A 19710-nucleotide genomic window follows, 5' to 3' on the forward strand; every position below is an offset into this window, starting at 1 on the left:
GCTGTAGAGAAAATGTGAAGATGCCTTTTAATTCTATAATTATTTTATACAGTATGTGGTACAGTTGAGAGAAAGAAGTTGTTGACAGCGCAATTTGGAGCATAACAAATATTTTTTTTTACAAGTACTAATCCATACAAGTAAAAAGTACAAGAAAGCATTAATATTTCAAGTATTTATAGGCTTTGCTAGAATAAAAATCATATTTTTATACACCGAAAGTAACTCTTTGGTTTGAGAACTTACACAGTTAATTAAATTTAAATTGAAGAACGAAAAAATGCAAACTTTGTAGATATAAAACGCTAAATTTGAGCGACAAATACGCCAGATGAAGAAATATGAGGCAGAAAATAACAGATCTAAGCATTTAAAGCCGAAACGCGCTAAAATAAGTTGTGGAACGTATGTGGATTATATGTGGAACTTGCAATTTTTCAACAAAAATGTTCGATAAAAACACAAAGAACATTTACAGGTCTGCCGCGTCTCAAACTCAAGTGGATCGCATTTGGAACTTATGCGAAATAAGCGCATTTTTCACTCCAAAAGTTAAAGCGGTTGTTTTTAAACGTTACTTGAAAAATTGCAAGCTTAGTTTTTGAAAACATTCTTTCATATTTTTTTGAAACCTAAATTCAAATGCCGATTTTTCACTAAAGCTGAGTTTGGTTATAAAACGGCGCATTTGTACTAGCATTGCTGCCACAATTTTGTTAAAAAAAAATCCTAATAATTCACGTGGATCATGCGTGGAGCATAGATTTTTTTTGCTTTCAAAACATTAAAAAATCCATTTAAGCATATTTAACATACTACTTAAACTAGCTGTGTACTTTTTTGTATATACACGACAAGACAATGTGCGCTGGCGTTGAGCCATGCTCTGTCTGTCTCCAGCAGTGCTAGTAGTTCGTAGCTGTGTTACACCATAAGCAATTAGCATACGTAATAGCTGCCCATATTTCTTATCTTCTTCATCGCCGCGTTAATCACCGCATAGGCTCCACCAGTGCAGCAGGCCCACTAAAGTAACAGGAAAACCTGCTCTTGCGGTCACACATCGTCGAGATCGATGACGGACGAACGGTCGTTATCGTCTCGATCAAACAAATGTCACTGATCCACTTGTGTTGGCGTCTTGCGTTGCAGCTCCTCCAAGGCGCCACTCACCAGCGCACCGATGCCAATGCCCATGCCCACGCCAGCACCACCACCGCTACCATTGTGTTGCACTTCCAGTCCATTGACCATTTTCTCGATACTCTTCAGCTCTGAGGGTGAATTTTGACGCTTCAACAGCGATGGTGGCGTCGTCGGCGACATGGAAATGGGTCGCGTTGGTGGCGAATTGGATGAGGCACGTGGTCGTGGACTGGAGCTTAGACTGCGTGGTCCATTTTCTACACTACTACCGGGTCCGCTGCTGCCAGGCCCCAGCGCTGAGGCATCACCCGCACCCGGCGGTCCGCCACGATTCGCATTCGAACCAGGCGTAACAGCATCGAATGCAGAACCCAAACTGCCAGGTAGGCTGTACGGTGAAAAGCGATGTCCCTTGAGTCCCTGCAGCGGCGAGACGGGCGTGTGTCCTGAGTAGTGTCCAAATAAGGCGGGATGTTGAGCGGCGAGCGCCAGTTGCGCATTGAACAGCAAGCCCGGATTGAGGCTGGCCGGATTCATGGCGGCCGCCGCAGCTGCCGGATTATGCAGCAGTCCAAGATGTGGTGGCGGGTAGAGGCCATGCGGATAGAGGTAAGGCAATAAGTGCGGCGACGGGTGTATCGGTGGGCCCACTGAGATGTTCGGTGATGGGTAGGCGCCAGCAGCATTCAAGCCGCCAGCGGCACTCTCTTTCGGACTGCCCGAGGAGGTGGGTCGAAAGGCGCCACCCGTGCTGCCGCCCACACTCTCCGAACAGCTGGAATCGCTGCCATCACGTTCGATATCGTCCGATTGTAGGCGACGACGTAGAGCTTCTTCGTTCGCATGATCGCCGGCACCGGCCAAGTGGTTGAACCAGGCTGCAAGGGCTTTAAATTGGTTAGAAAAGTGGAATAGAATAAAAAACGAAAACAATGTGAAAATCAGAATAAAAAATGGGTGAGCTGAAGCGTGCAATGTGTTGGACATGGGCATGCAGTCCAGCTTGCAGGCGCTACAAACTCAAAAAAATGTTGTTGTGAATGAGTGTACGCAAGGGAGGCTAAGCTTTACTCAACTCGCTCCCTTGCACCACTTCAAATGTGTGCAATAAACTTTCATTAGACCTACCGGATTGCTGATGCGCATGCATCTGCTGCAACGAATGACTCAAAGGCAATAGTGGACTCTGCGGCGGTCCGACCACGTCCAATAGCTTATCCTCGTCGTCCGCCTGATTGTCGTGTAGCGCCGCATGCGAATGCAGATGATGCGGTGGTCGCCCGGTATGGCCCAAATGCAGCGGCGCACGTGAGCTGCTAACATGTGTTGGATTTAGTTTGTCCGAATCGGACCCGCGATTCGACATGAGCGCCTGCCTGTAACAACAGTTGGAAGGAATACAAAGGACTAATTAGAATATCCAGGTGGAAGTGGGAATCGGAAATGTAATACTTATAAGTTAGATAAATATATAAAACTACAAAAAAATCTGAGAGAAGTACACAGCTCGGGGGCAGATCGAGAAAATATCGAAAGTAAGTTTAATAGAACCATTTTCATTAACAAAGCTAAAAGCCGTGTGACCGATAATTCGATAAGTGGCTTATCTTGTGGTCTAGGGCACAAATAAATGTAAATTATCTTGACCCTGAAAGAACTTGGACCAGGAATAGAATTTTCTATTTGGATCGCCTAAGCAGATACTACTAGTGCATTCCTCAAACACTTCTTTACTTTCATTCCTTTTTATTCTATTCCCAATATAACTAAGTTTCTTTAAAATCTCTCCGAAACCCAGCATGAAATAGTTAGATTTTTAAGAACTACTGAGTTTTTAATTGCTTGATCGGATTTAGTAAATTCTGCTTTGGAATCGTTAGCTATCCAATTCGAGACATCCGAGGTTTTATCTGCTTGGTTCGGAAAAGATTTCTTTGAGATCACCCTATGGTTTGGAATTTTTTTCAATACCTTTTTGAAACCGAAAAAACACAATAAGTTCTAAGCTTCTGGTAACACAAAGCTAGAATCGACTTGTTTCTTAGACCACTGAGCATCGGATATTCCTTTATGGCTCTCATTAAACATTGGAGGAAAGAAATAAAATTTCTGTCTTCGAGTTTTTTTGCTTTGCACCACTTCTTCTTCAAGTTTTTCCGAGTTAAATTTCAAGATTTCTTTAAAATTTTGTAGGTAGAAGATCAACTTTAGAATAGGTTAGGCTATCTTGGCTGTCCACATCCAGCACAGGAGAAGGGCACACTTAGGTCACTGTGGGCCCATTGTATAGCCATACCAGAGACTCCTTACGTTCCTTCTCATACTTTAGAAGTAAACGCGATTTGTAGCCCTAATGAAGCGCACAAAATCGTAGATAATAGTTGAATACAGTTCAGCCAAACATTCAAAGGAATAGTAGAGAAACCAGCGCCGACGAGAAGCTCTTTGCATTTTTTAGCCCAGTTCTTTACCAGCCTATATCTCATAGCGCACTTTTTCCAGTAATTAGCTGGTCCAACAACAAATCAAACATAATCCTTTAAGAGCGATCAAATGCTACTGAAACACTTAAGCTCTCCCACCACCGCAGCAGCTTAGAAGTCAGTGACACCAGTACGTGGAATTCGCAACAGAATTCAGAGCAACGAGGTGGGGGCGCTGCTAGGTTGTTCAAATAAATACCCGGCTGGAGTGAGTTAGAGTGTGAGAATCGAAAAATGTTCGGTGGAAAAAGGGTTAACGGCGGCGAAAGTTGTTGATGGCGTTACACTTATGACGAATTTTGCTAACTGCGCGCGTAGAAAGGGTTGGAGGCTTTTGACAAAGCTACAAATGAAAGAGTAGACTTTGATTTCTTTTCTAATTTTTTTGTGTACTCTTTTGTTTTGATTCACTTATATCAATAGCACTTCAGGGAAGTCTCTTTGCTGTTTTTTGTTTGGATTGTTGGACAACAAAACAAATCGGACTGCGAGTACATAGAAAGGAATGGGAATGCAGGCAACATGCCGCGACAATCAAAATAACAGGCCTTACGAATATGCGTTCGAATACCAGTGCGTGTGTGTGTGTGTGCCACAAATAAAAACATTAAAGACATTAGTAATCAGGGATAAACGTTACAAATGCGAACAATAAGGGCAATTTGAATGAAATAACAAATGTATAAATGCATCAACGCTTTATGATACATGTACATTAGGCTGCACCACCCTCCCTAAAAAAAAAACATAAAAATAAAATTTACTTTATTTTAGGATCTTCGTCAAAATATTTCGGAAAAATATATATGTACGTAATTCGAAAATGCCTCCAAAAATCCAGTTTTTGAAAAGAAATTAGTTTTCTAAAATATTTATTCAAATATCAACTAGGCTTCAAAGGTCTGCATAAAAATGTATAAACTGAATCCAAATAATGAGGATTTTGGAGGTATTTTCAAATCGGTCTAGCTCACGTAAATCCTAGTCGGCCCTATTATGGTTGTTGACCTCGACGTCGATGTAATTTTTTCATAAAAATATAGCCCTCGGTAGTCCAACTTCAGCTACGCAGACCACAGTATTTCTGAGGGGAACACCTTTCTGGTAAAATACTTTGCGAAACTGTAGTTGGACTCACGATGGCTCTATTTTGAGGAAAAAATTACATCGACGTCGAAGTCGAAGTCGACAACCATAATAGGGGCGAATATACCGTGTGACAAAACAAAAAAGAAAATTCAAAACACACGAAAGAATCGCTATACTCAGAAAACGATGGGCCAAATATAGTAAAACTGCGTTTTTTTCACTCTGACGTCAGGATTTTTATTCAAAGAACTTTGAAATTTTAAAGATATGATTAATTAAAAAAATAATTTTAAAAAATCAGTGCGATGTATAAAAACAATATGGATACCAAATGAGAGAGAAAATTTTGCAAAATTTAAAAACAAAAAATTCTTTTGGTTTACAAGCATGAAAAGGTATTGAAAATGCGCTCTTAACAATTTTTATCTTTTTAAATTAATAAAGATTGCAGGACGAAATTCGTTGATAAACAATAATTTTTTCAAAAATAAATATTTGAAATTTTCAAAGATATTTAAGGATAAAATTCGTAAAAGGCGTTTTCCATACCCTTTCGTCCTTATTTTGTTATAATTCTAAAGAATTTTTTCTTTTATATGATACCCTTATTGTTAACCTACATTGCACTGAATTTCTTACATAATTTTTTGAAATAATCATATTTTTTAAATCTCAATTGATTTAAAAAAATCCTAGCGTCGAATATATTAATTCTCTTGTGTGTAAAATATAATAAATTTTATAGACCGGTGGAAAACCGCAATTTTTCTTTTTTTGGTAAGGCACCCTAATGAACACACATAAGTACGCAAGTTTGAACAAATTCATTAGTAGTGCGTTGGATCACGGGAAGGGAGAGCAATGATACTATTTTAGGGTGGTTTTTAAAAACACCAGCACGCACTTAGAAGTACTGGCAGCAGCAGCACACAGCCAGGCCAGGCAGCTAGTCAGGATTAATGTTGATGATGTTATTAGTGATAATGAGCTTGATATTGATGACGATAAGGCAGTGAGTGAAGCTGTAGCTGTTGTCGGCGCTGGGGAAAAGAGTTGTTGTGGCAACGCTGTAACCCTTTTTGCGCCCTGTTCTTCGCCAACAGCGGCATTAGGCAAAGCATTTGAGATGTCTTTCAGCGCAAAAGGCGACGGGTGACAAATAATTGCATGCGAAATGTTTGTGATAATTATTGTGGCTTGCGGTTTACATAAATTGAATTGAAGAGCAGCGGGCGAAGGGGAGAGAGGGAGATGCCAGAAATTGTGAAATTGAAATGATTTTAAAAAGCGCGTAAATCGCGTAGCAAAAGTCAACGGCGCGCTGGTAATAGAGTAAAGGCAAAAATGCACAGATTAAAAAAAATATAATTTCTCGCTTTCGTAATTAGTATTTTAAGGTTTTTTTTTGCTTTTTAAAGCTTTTCAACTGCAAAGGGTTTGCGTAAGGGATGAGTCAACGCGGCACTTGTCAACCAACAAAGTTAAATTTAAATGGCCAGATAATTGTGAGTAGCTGACAAGTGGCGCGCATTGATTGCGAGCGTTGGTGATTCAGTGATAGCGCTTCAAGGGAAAAATAGCTATTGAAAATTCAAAAAATTATTTATTGCTGAAAGAGTAACAATGGCAAGAATCTGAGGTGAGTAAGAATTAAAGGAATGTGCTTGGTACTTGGTAGTAGAATATTGTTTTTTTTTTACCCAGAGTATATAGTAATGAAAGTGATCGCAATAAAAGAAATACGATAAAAGAACGTATAAGAAATCCACACACAAATTTAGAAACAATTAAAAGATGCACGAAAAAAAATTGCATACACGAGAAAATTCACTTCAAATTCGAATACTGCGGCAAGCGTGCGTAACATTAAAAAACAGCCAAAACAAAAAACAAAACTTTAACAAAAAATGGCTTAAATAAATCAATTAATAGTAATTCACAAATTTTCTTATAACGAAAAAATAAGCAACCAACCTCAACAATAAAAATAAAACTCTTAGTAATAATTCAAAAGTAAAAAATAAATAAAAGGTAATTTAAAAAAAAAACGTCAAATTTTTTTTGAAAAAACAACCCTAATAAAACTTAAAATTTAGAGAAAAAAATTTTAAATATGCAAACAATTATTTAGAAAAACTCTAAAAAAATTAGAAGAGTTTGGCTTTTCGACTGACTTCAAAAAAGGAGGAGGTTAATAATTCGTCGGAATATTTTTCTTTTGGACCACGTTATCCGATTTATATACATAAATATATTTTTTTAGAGGAAAGGTGGTACCCCAGAGCTGGTCCCATACTAATTTAATTTGGATCCGAAGAGATTTAGAACATAAACAACATTACGGTAACCTTAAATTTGTATATGAGATTTGAAGTCGGTTTTGTTTTTTGGTTAAAATTTGAAATACAAATGAATAAAAATTTGAAATGAAATTCCAAAATTTTTTCCTTAACTATAAAAATTAAAGTTTTTCATTTACTGATTATCAAAGCAGACAATACAGATACAAATACAAATTTTAGCCTCAAAACCCCAAGAAATATTAACAAAAAAACTTTTTAAAGCATAACAAAATAGATCTCAAAAAGTAATATTCGCAATAAAATTTAAGTAAAAATTTAAAAAATATTTTTGTTTTCGAAATATTACGTTTTGTTAATATTTTTAGTTAACTAATTTCTTAGAATTACCAAATTTTTTAAGACCTAAATCCGAAAATATAGTTAAAAAATTAAAAAAAAACAGTTTTTTTCAATTAAAAGATACTTCACAAAATTAATTTCAGAGACTATTTGAACATTTTTATAAAAATATAAATAAAAGTCATTAAACAAATTTATATAAGTTAGAAATAAACTTGTACTAATATTTGGTTAAAAATGTTTCATAAAAATTGTCAATCTGACCTCTGTTTTTAATTTCAAATTCGTAATTTTAAGCAATAGAAAATCTTTACCATTAAAAAATTTTCAAATAAGCAATTGGGTATTGTTATTGGAAGTCTCCTAAAGAGATGCAGCAAAGTGAATCCTCCCGCACAAAAGAAAATTTAAGCGAATAAATGCGAGTAATCAAAGCAGTAAAGTTATTTATAATAAAATGAAATAAAAGGACGAAAAGTTCATTATAAAATGAGGTGGAAAAGAATAAACCTCAACCGGCGGCAAACAAAAAGGCGCCTACAACCCAATTAAGGATACGCTAATTGGTGCCATTTAAAATATCCGCTTTGCCGTGTGGAAAGCTGCAAAATGCCACTTACAGCAGCGCCAACGGTCCGAATGAGTTTGTGAGCGCGTGTCTCTGCAAACTGTCGGGCGACAAATGCCGCAAAAGCGGAAAAACGTAGAGAAAACCAACTATAAAGAAGCACAAAGAAAGGCGCAAAGGAGTAAACAGTGGCGTGGCAGTTGATGGCGGCGCGGTGGACAAATAAATGAAAAGTCGCTGTGCGATAAAAATGCATTTCAACCAACGCCCGCAGGCTAAAACGCTGTTGCTGGCGTTGGCTGCTGTGTGGCTGTAAGTAAAGCGGCATGATTAAAGGGGACAAAAGGCAGAGCAAAGGAGTGTGTATATGTGGTGGCAAAAGGCGAGTAGTGGCCACAAAAGTATAGAAAGAAGTGTGCGTTGGAAAAAGTAGCAAAAAAGTAAACAATGCACCGAATTGTAGGCAAAGGATTGTTGGGCGCTAATGATGGCCTGCTGAGCGGTAAAGCGTTGTTCGCAAACTTTCGAAACAAAAAAAAAAAAGTAAGTAAATAGCGAAGCAAATAAAAAGTTTGCCAAAATAGTAATTTTCTTTGAAAAGGGAAGGGTGCGATGATGGCAACAAACAAAAGTAAGGAAAGGAGTATTTTAAATGTGACAAAATAATGGGAAACGTTTTTTTTTTGCGACGCAATAGTGTGTGAATATTTAGAGGCAAAGGCATGTGTTTAAATATTTGCATTCATTTTGTGAGATATTTTAAGTTTTTATAACCTACATGTCTAATACTCGTACAGTTTTGTATTCATTATTTCTCATTTTTGTTGGCAAAGTTTCGATAATCGTTATGTAAATTTGTATGTAAATTGTTGTCGATATATTTATCGACGCAGAAAGCCGTATTGTGTGTTTCGACGGTTAAATAATCGTTTTCAAGCTCATCATTATCGATAAAGTTTCGATAAAATTTCGATGATTTTGATCGGTTTGTGATTTTTAAAGACATTATCGATATTTATCGACATACTGATATTTTTGGCGGTTTTATAATCGTTGTCAATATTGTAATCGTTAACAAAATAGTTATCGATATTAAAAGTCTTGATTTTTGTAATGTTGTTTATAAAACTATTGATACCAACACCCCTTGAGTCTTAACGTTATCGAGATTGCCCGTTTTGTCGACTACACTGTCAACATTCAGTCCTTGTACTTGTACGAAATATAAATTTTGTGCATTTTTTCTATTGAAATTGATTTATATCAATATTGTATTAAGTAGTTTGTGATGTTGTTATCGTTTATCGCATATTATTTTTAATTTTACTATCTATATTTTTCTAGGTTTATTTATTGTTATCGTTTATGTTTTTCTTATCGTTTTCGTCATCCGAATTGGATGGGAATAGTGTCCTTTTTTTGTTGTAATAATCGATTTTAAAAATTTTTGTCGTTGTTAATATCACTGCTTTTGCTATAATTTTTGTATTGGTGTTCTAATCTTTCTTGATGCTGCTTCGAGTTTTTATTATTATTATTTTTTTTAAATCTGTTTGTTAGTTGCCTTTTTTCATCGATATTGTTAAGGTTATCGATTTTTCATTTTTCTCACATCGATATTCCAATTTCCATCGGTATTTTTATCTCTCGCGATAGTATTATAATATTTTCCTAACAATCGGATATGTTATCGAAATAGTTATCGATTATTTCATTTTAGCGGTTATTTTGTAGATACTAGAACGGTCAAAGCTGCCGATATCGTTGTAAAAATTATCGTTATTATCGGAGCGCCTAATCGATTTTTGTATTTTAATCGATTTTCGAAATTTTTCTACGGTACAGTTTCGATATTTCATAGAAGCGGAATTTGTTATCGAATTATTTTTTCATTGAATTGAAAAATTTTTCTATCAAATTGAAAATGATATCGATATTTTTGCGCATTTATTATTCTTGTTATCGGTATTTGATGTCACTATTGTTACCAACATTCATCTTGCAGTGAAAAATTATCGAGTTTGCTATCGATATTTTATTTACTTCTATAGCAAAATTTGCCGATTTCGTCTTGCTGTCGCTCTTGATATCGGCATCTTTGCACCGTTTCTATTGACATCTTTTCAATAATGTTATCGGTATCGATTTTATTATCGGCATTAATCGATTGTGCTATTGTTATAATTTAAAACATCAAATTCTGCAGTATTCGCACAACTTAAAGCCGAATTTGCGAATTTCCTTGCATCTGGGTAGTTTATTATTTCATCGCGCTGCATAGCTAACCTTAATGAGCTTAAAGCGCTTAAGACACCCCCTAAACTCAAGCACCACACCCAAACTCTACGCAACCATCCTGGAACTCCTTCCCCCATCCTAATGTTACACATAATAAAAAGTGTAAATATGCCGCCCACGCCGAATATTCACCAGTTCGCAACCACAATGTGTATATCTAATAAATAAATAGACATAATCCAAGCAGCCAGCTTAGGCAGCTCTGAAAGCAAAAATAGCGTAAAAGGACTCAATTACTTGTTTTCTGTTTTCAATTTAGTATTGAATAATTCGTAAATTACAGCGCAAGCTACTGGATAATGTGTGGTAATCACATGTCTGCATAACAAATAAATAATGTTGATCATAGAAAAAAAAATGAAATAGAAAAAACCTAATAGCACACTGCTAACAGATATGTTAAGGTTAATATGGGTCGCACGTCCGGGCTGAGACAACAACTAGCTGCTCGTATAAAAGAGCGCATTGGACGCACGAGCGGAGGCGGCTGGCTGGCCCGGTTGTTGGTTTTAGCTGCGGAGGCAGAAAGAGCGCGAAATTTTCTTTGATGAGTGGGTGGTTGGTTGGTTGGTTAGCTAGCGATTGATGAGCTTTAAATTGATTTAATATTAAATTAGTTTGGTAGACCGTAGCGGTGAAAGGCGGCGAAATGCGCTGAGAATGTTTATTGAAGAACACAAAGGTAATTTGCAGGCCGAAGCAGAGGCGTTCAAAAGAAATTATGCAAAGGAGCCGAATGTATGCGATGCAATTTTATGCAAATTCTAAATATTTTGGAACACATAAAACTAAAATAGTAAATAAGTGAGTAGGACGCAAAATTGGCTACGCAGGCCAGGCGGAAAAATTTCTCAACTCGATGAACTTCATAACTGATCTTAAAAGTCCTAAAAAGTTGAAGCCATGAATAATAAACCGATCTAACTAATACAAATATAAAAGAGCTTTCACAAGCTCAAAGCATTAAGTGGTTTACAAGTAGGAAAAGAAAGTTGGAATTCCCATCTCTATCAATCTAATTTGTCAGCCCTGCGATGAGTAGTGTTTACCACGAAAGCATCTACTGCATTATTTTGTTATATTTTTTTAAGCCTTGGACAGTTACTTATGTCAGAAAGCAGACATTTTTCCAAATGAGCGGGTTACATTACAATTAAATTTGAAAGATCTGTGTTCAAAAATACCAACTAAAGTAGGGCACTATCCAATAAGTAAAGGTGTCACAGATCAATTCATACTTCTGTTATGCCTCCTAAATAGGCAATAAATATGTAGTTAACGGTGACTAGACTAAAAGATGTGTGATATGTGAAGTGGTCGCAAGAGCTGAAATTAATGTCTACGTCGGTAAAAAATACATATTTGCCATAGTAATTTTGGCTCAGAATATCTTTGCTCATAGAGAATTTTTCGGCAATAGGAAAATTAACCCTTACAGAGAAAGTGGACAAAGGGGTTCCTATAGCTGGAAGCCTCTGTTTGAATAGATGCTTTTACCGAGAAAAATTGGCTTTGCGACGACATCGATTCCGATATACAAAAGTGAAGTTGCGGTAGTAAAGTACAATAATCTAACTAGGAATTCTCTTGCCGGATAAATAAGCGTCCTAAAAGTCTCTTCAGCAGCAAAATGCAACTTGGTTGCAAATTGACCAAACGGTGTCGGAGTGCGCTGAGCTTTGTGTGGAAATATCTTTCGGGGTGTAAATGCTATATAGCTCAGTAAGATCTCGCAATGAGGTGAAGTTACCTAAGACCCCACGGTAAAAGAGTGAAAGTGCTACTTTTGATGAGGGTTTTGCATCGATGAAGCCATTTTTACAAAACATCTTTTTCACATATTCACAATTCTTTTGGGACAATAGAGAGACGCTGGTACATTGAAAAAAAAAGATGCCTCTGTGTCTTTTCAAAATCCGCTTACTTAGGTGAACGGCTTTTTTCTGCGATTCGTATTAGAGTTGCCTGGTCAACTGTTGGAGAGGTCACGGTTTTTAGGGGTAAATTATACCAAAACAAAATATACCATAACATTTGACTACCAAGAATTTTCTGCCGGACTGTGCGGAGGGAAAACCAACGTAAGCTTAATCTAGTTTGAAGCAACCAAGTTTGAATTTACTCCTTATAAAACGTGCATTTTTTCATGCGGCTCACCCTCCTTAGAATTAGAAATGTTATCGAAAAGTATGTAAGCCATGTGAGAAGTAGAGCTCCCATCGTAAACTGACACACTTACTTAAAATTCACGTTTATTTCAATTACCCAGTTAAAACGCCTAAAAGTATGCCAATCAAAGCAGTTTCCCCCCCTCATTCCCTTACTTTACTCTATGTGCTCGATAAATTTAACGAACATATGTGACGTTTACTCTCAAATTATCGCACAAAATTTCGCTAACGTGCCAAATTTAAATTGCGTGAAGGCCAAGGAGCTGAGCAAAGCTGCACACACACACACACACACCCACACAAGTGAAATGGGCAAGGCAAGAAAATTGCATCAAATAAAATTACAGTGCCTTTGATGTGTGCGAGCGGCAATTTTGGAGTAGCAGCAGAAGAGCAACAGCAACAACAATGACTGCCGCAAGTGTTTTTTGCCTAAATAAATTGAAACAAAGTGAAGCAGTGCGGCGGCTGGAGAGAAAACAACTAGCTAGCTAAGTCGAGCGAAGTGTGGCATGCAACGCCTTATTTCTGCTTTTGTAACAAGGAAGCAGCACGAAAAGATCTGAGTAAAAAATTGGCGTGGCTAATAGAAAATTGGCTTATTACGGTGTTTTTTGTTTTTTTTGCCAACGCTTTTCTGGGTGTTGTTATTCGGTTGATTGTTTTTTATACTTTTTGAGGCGCATATACCCGTAATTTGTGGCACACAAGCGCAAGGATAATTGAAAGATTTGCCACGTACGTGGACATACATGCATATGTGTATGTTTGTTAGGCTGTGCGTTGCGTGAAAATTGCGCTAACGTGTTGTGAATTAATTTTTCACTATTTGATTGAAAAGCTAGCTGTCTGCTTTTTTGCGGTTGAATCGGCAAATGTGAGTCGAAAAAAGTTTGTTTTAGATGATAAAGCCTAAAGGGATGTAAATAGAAAATTGCAATAGAAAGTACTGAGCAGGACATGGAGTTTTTACAAGGCTTCAAGAAAAAATATAGCATGCATAGCTTTTATAGACACATTTGTGTGTAGAGCAGCCACCTATTTAAAATTTTTAAATAAATTATCTGAGTGAATAATGAGTAAATATAGAAAAGGGTTACGTAAAAGATGCAAGCATTCAGAAATATTTTTTTAAAGAAATATTTTGCAGTAGAATTATATAAAAAAATAAAATTTTTAAAATAAATAATGAATAAAAAATTATATGAAAAAAAGTTTTGATTTGAGAACATTTTAATGCGGGTATAGTTTTGAAAAGAGTTGTCGCTTAGCACAAAAACAAAACAAGTATTTAAATGCATATTTTGGTTGAGATATTGCAAAAAAAATCTTCGGAAGGAGTTTAAAAAAAAAACGCGCTATAAATAAACCGCCAGAGATTTGATTTAAAAAAGAAATTATATGAAAAATTTTTAAATTGCGAAATTAAACGAAAGATGCAGCCTGCAAGGCTTTGATGTAGAACAAATTTTTGAACAGGGTTGTCATAAAAGTAAAAAAAGAAAATTTTTCATACGATTTGGGTACTTACTAATTTTTTAATAAAGCGCACACAAAGTTTTGAGAAAATTTTTATAAAAAATATTTTTCTTAAATAGGGTTGCCACTCTACTTGCGGACGTATGATTTGCCAACTATATGTCCCAGCATTTAAAAAGCTAGGGCCTACCAAATATAAAAAAAAAATCATAGGCATCAAACGAATGCTAATTGAGAAAATTATAATAAAGAAATGGGTTGCCATAAATTTTGGTAATATGAATTACTTTCATATTTTCAGTATTAAACATCTTCCAGTATGTAATAAGGTTGCCAAACTTGGTTTTGATAGTTTTCCGTACAAAAAAAAAAAATTAAGCCATGTACATATGTATGTATGTGTGAAAAATTTACAAAATATGAATCTCAAAACGAAGGTGCTGAGGACTGCTTTACCCTTGAAATATTTTTAAACTGGTTTGCCAAAAATGTAAAATTTGGAATTAGCTTCATTTTAAATCCAAGTATTTACCATTTTCAATTAAGGCATGTTAACAAAAATATTTATGAGAAGATTTTTGAATAGTGTTGCCACCTTAATGTCAAAACTTGGTCAATGTTAACTAAAAAAGTACGAAACATATTTAAATAAGGGTATACAAATATGTTAGGTGTTATTTTTACATAGAAACATTTCTTAGTCGGTTAGGGTTGCCAAAAATATCAAAATCTGAAATCATCGTCACATTAACTTATTTATTTATTTAACCTCTTTGTATAAAAGGAAGAGCTTTGAAAGGTTTTTATAAACAAATATTTTGAGATAGTGCTGCCACACTTGTAGATGTACATAGATATGTATTGGTTGAAACTTATGCCGAATTTCCACTTGGCACTGAAATGGCGAAAAATGTGTGCCGCTTAAAAATTGCCATATGGAAATGTGGAAATAATGAAAGTTTTTCTTAACGGTATGTATTATTAACAGATATTTTTAATACCAAAATTTTACCATTAAAATTTGTGCCATTTAATGCTTAGTAGAATTCCGGCATTACATTAAAAAAGTCAAATGAAATTAAGCTTATCGATGACAATTCGAATTCGGAGTTTTTTTAAAAAGGTTCCTTGAACACGATTTCCACCAATTGGTGCGGTAAAAATTTTATGTGTAAATATTTCACTCCAAATATCCAAGAAGGCCTATTTCAAATTACTGCTGTTTAAAGCTCTAAAATTCCATATTTTTCATTATAGAAAGTTTGTTTAATATAAGAAGTAGGTAGACGGATTTAGCGAAAAAAAATAGTCTCATAGTATGAGTGTCGAAAAATATTGGATACACTGGATATGAATTGGAGTCTTTGCGCCAAATATTTGGTATAAAATCCTTGCTTCCGATTGTAGAAATATATATGTACATATGTATTATCTGGTCTCCGTGTGTTTTAATGCTAAAATTATTTGTCATGAGAATGTAGAGATGAAAAGGGGCAGCCCTAAGACTTTTGGTTCATTGTTCAAATCAGATTCTATTCGGTTCATAACATCACAAGCTCGGTAGCAGCACAATTTTTCCCTTTCATAAAATTCATGTAATGTACGCTTAAAAGCTTAGCATACTTAAAGGCACTGGTGCGAATAAAAATTTGCCACCAAAATTGTTTGCATACTTTATGAGCAATTTTTCAATCACTTATGTAATCTAATTTTGGATGTATATGTGAGTATTTGCCAAAACATAAGTAAATTTATGGTCCATTTGTGGTCGTTGAAATTACAATTTGGCACAACCGAAAAATTTGCTTTTCAAGCCAAAAACGACATTTTTGCAGGTTGACTTGATGTAGTGTAAATATGTGCGGCAATTAGTTGTTGTTGTTCCAGCTGCATTTTAGCAATAGAAATATCGCAGCTTTTTAAATAAGCGCTCGCAGCTATAGTATATTTTATATAGATATATGTAGATATGTAAATATCTATGTACGTTTGCATGAGCCTTTAATCCCAAAAGTATGCTTCAGAGCTGCGAAAATTTATAAAATGCTGCAACAACAGTCAGCTGCAGCAAAATTTTATAATCACAAAGCGCTTGGCGCATGAACAACGGTCAATGCCATGACTTGCCACTTAGCTAGCCGCACCAATGCCTCTGCTGCCACACTGCGCCAGTCGCCAGTGCCAGCCGGACATAGAAAGCATGTTTTTGTTGTTCGTGCAAATGCACTACAATACATATATATGTATGTAAAAAGTAGTTATTTTCTTTTTTCCACTTTTTGTGTTTGATTTTGTTAGTTCTGCAAAAAAAAAACATATTAGCAACATGCAACATATGCAACAACATGCATGCAACCAGCTTAAAAGTGCACACATGCGAAACCCAAAACAGCGGGGTTGTTTATGCATTTGGATATTGTAAGCTCTGCTGAGCCGGTTGCTTGCATGTATGTGTACTCTTTTTTATCTGTATACTTTTCGTGTGTATTGGTAGGCGCGTCTGAGCTGCGTTTTACAAGCGGATTTGCGTTGTCATTTCGCGCCAGCGAGCAAATGAGTGCCGGTTGCAAGGTGTTTAAATGCCACTGTTCGGAAAGACGTCTGTGACATTTGGTGGTGGTTGGTGTGTAATCGGTCAGTGAAATGGACTTTTCTTTTGTTTTATTAAAAAAAAAAGTTATGAACTCGAAATAAAAAAAGATGATAAACTGAAATTTAATAATTTATAACTAAATAAATTTTCAAGAGAATTCAATTCATTATAATGGAATTTTTATAAGAAAAAGAAAAGAAAATCAGAAAGAAAATCATAAAATAAAATTTATTGTAAATAGCAGGAATTCAAAAACTATTGGAGAATTTTAAGAAACAAGTGTTTAGTATTTGAATAAAATTAAAATGAAGTAAAGTCTACTAAAGAAAATTAACAACTAAAACTATTTCGCAGTTTTTTTTTATTTTATTCCAATCTACGTATGTATGAATTTAATTTTTAATTCAATAATTTTTGTACAATTTTTAGAAATTTTTTCCCTTAACTTTTGGTTTCTCAAAAATAAGTTTTTCTCAAAATTTCTTTTAGATTTCTTGAGGAACCTTTGGTTTTTCAAAATGAAGTTCTTAAAAAAATTCTTTAAAAATTTATTGTTTCCTAAAACATTTCAATGTTTTTGCTACAGAATTAAAAAAATTTGATAACTATATAGATATCTATGTACTTTATGAAGTTTTTAATTTAAAAAATTTTTTCTTTAGTAAAAAATTCTAATCGTGAAACGCATATGTTTTTGATAAAAGAAGTTATAAAGAAAATAATTAAAAATTTTAGGCAGTTGTAATATTTTTTTCTTTTGTAAAAAATTCTAAGCGTGAAATGCATATATTTTTGATAATGCCGAGATATTATATCTAAAGAATTTATGAAGACAAAAATCAAAATTTAAATTTTCTTATAAGAAATAATTAAAAAAAAAAGTTTTAAAAATAATACAAATTTTAAAATTTTAGATTTAAAAAAATTTAAGTTTGAATTGAAGAAAACTTTAATGTTTACACAAATTTTCCAAGACTACTTCAGCTTTTTCAGCTCTTTCAACAGATATAAAAAAGTTTAATTTCTTAAAAAGAGAAAAAAAATACTGTTAAAAAATATTATAAAAATTGGTGTACTAAAGAAAGAAAAAATAAAACTAATAAAAATTGTTTATATTAAAATTTTTAACTATCAAATATCCAAAGAAAATTTAGAAAAGAAATTCTTCGGTATTTTTAATGGCTTTTAAAAGCGCAACAGACAAAAGCAAAACAAAAAAAAAACACATTAAAATACTAGTACGAAAAATCAAATTTTTTTTGCATCGAAATTTTGAACTATGAAAGCCAGCCAATTTAAAGTCGTTTAAGCGCGCGGGACATCGGGGTTGCCTTGTTAAAACCAAGAAAAGGGTGTTTAAGTTAGAAATAAGAAACTTTTCATACAGCCGATTGTTGGTCGGATGACAGAAATTATGTATGCATTTTTTTTAAACTTTGAAAAATGTTGGTATGGAAATTTGTAAAATTCTGATCAGAACTGATATGAAGCGTTTCAAACTTAGGCCATTTAACATTCCATTTGACTATTCTGGATTTGGCCTGAATATGTATGCTTAAACGATATGCGCCTTCAAGTAGGCAACGGTTTTTTTTAAATTGCTTAAAACTTAATGCTTTCTAAATTTCCGAAGTTTAAAAATTTATACTATGAATTTACAAAATAAAACTAGTTCAAATTGGTAAAAACCTTTAGTATATTTTTCTCAAAATTAGAAAAGAAAACAAATGCAAAGCCTTGAAATTCTTTGCGGATAAAATTTTATGTGTTTCAAACTTAATCTATTAAATATTTTATGGTGGTAGTCTGAATTTTTGGTCGAAGATCTAGATTTTTAATATTATACGCCTTTAGGTAGACAAAGATTTTTGAAAAAGCACAAAATATTATCTTTTGTAAAGAAGTTAGAGCAAATGATTCTCTTGCATGCTGTGATAAAAGGAGACTTTTAATGTAGCACAGAAAACCTAAAATTGTATTTAGTAATCACAAAATTTTATTAGTTTTATATTGTTCAAAATTTTAATTTTTGTATTAAAAATTTTTTGCGTTTATACAAAAACTAAAATTTTCCAATATATGTAAGTATGTTCGGAAAATCAAAATTTTGGACTACATAATTTTTTGCTTACTATGAAATCTTATATGTAGATTTTAATATTTGAAGTTTTTTGTTTTTGATTTTTTTTTGTAGTTTTTATGTTTATGATTTCACTATAATTTACTTTATTATATTATATTTTATTTTTATGGTTTATTTTTTATTTTTTAAATTTTTTGTTTTAAATTTAATTTTACTTTCACTTATTGATTTTTAATACTTCTAATTCCCTATATTTTTTCACTATAATTTCCTTTATTTTAGATTATTTTTTATGACTGATATTTTGTTATTTTTTGAATTTTTTGTAAATTTTTTTTTTTTAATTAGAAAATAATAGTATCGCGACTTGGAGTAGACTATAAATTCAGTGCCTTCACTAAAATATTGAAGCTACATACATACATATATAATTTTCATATTTTCCTCCCCCAAGGAACATCTTCAATCTCTTTTTCAGCTACGAAACTTTAACTCCAAATCATTTTCTCGATTTTCAAATCGCTTAACAAATTTGGTATCTTCTTTTTCCCTCACCCAACACCAGACTCAATTGATTACTCTAACAAAAATTACCGGAAATCCGATGCCAAAGTCGTGGAAAAGCGAACGAGTGCCGGAGTATTGTAGACAATAGAAAAACACTTAAAAGCGTTTCTGAATTGCTTTTGGGGCGCTTAGTGGCGTTAACGCAGGATATTCATTAAGGATATGGCAAAAGTGCTGCAGGCAAACAAAGCTACCACAGCGTGTGTGTGTGTGTGTGTGTGCGTATAATAGACTGCTTTGCATTTTTTCTATATACACAGCTAGTTTTGGTTTGGGTGACTCAGCGGTTTGCTAGGTTGGAGAGCAAAAAGATGTGTCAGCGTCGAGGAAAATTGAGGGTTAAAATGATGACTAAAGTGATTGGCATGACTGCAAAGATTAGATCTACAGCACTTTTAATGTTGAAAATTTTCTTTTCTTGCCTTTTTTCTTTATTTGGGTAACATCAATACAGCAGAGAGTATTTATTTGCAAGGCATACAAATACATATACAAACATATAGGCACACATCGCTGCTTGATGCCACTGATATGACAATTGCGCTGCTTTTAAGGCCAATCTGCGCTAAATTAACTATCAGCTGATGATTT

General features: G+C 34.3%; 1 protein-coding gene across 4 annotated transcripts in view; it reads right to left on the reverse strand.

Annotated features, from left to right (window-relative positions):
- Window positions 1–604: 604 nt before the first annotated feature.
- LOC108366081 (optomotor-blind protein-like) overlaps window positions 605–19710 on the reverse strand; it is a 71373-nt gene continuing 52267 nt past the window's right edge. For 2 of the 4 annotated variants that reach the window (XM_017620362.1, XM_017620361.1), the window contains exons 6-7: window positions 2275–2531; window positions 605–2033 (exon numbers count right to left, since the gene is read on the reverse strand). In XM_017620362.1, the coding sequence (XP_017475851.1) occupies window positions 1117–2033; window positions 2275–2531 (1174 nt within the window). In that variant the 3' untranslated portion in view covers window positions 605–1116. The remainder of the gene's footprint in view (window positions 2034–2274; window positions 2532–19710) is intronic. The other 2 variants (XM_017620363.1, XM_017620364.1) reach the window with 2 other exon arrangements.

This window comes from Rhagoletis zephyria, unplaced genomic scaffold (genome assembly GCF_001687245.7).
Source record: "Rhagoletis zephyria isolate East Lansing unplaced genomic scaffold, Rhagoletis_zephyria_1.1 Rzeph_scaffold_02128, whole genome shotgun sequence".
NCBI lineage: Eukaryota > Metazoa > Arthropoda > Insecta > Diptera > Tephritidae > Rhagoletis > Rhagoletis zephyria.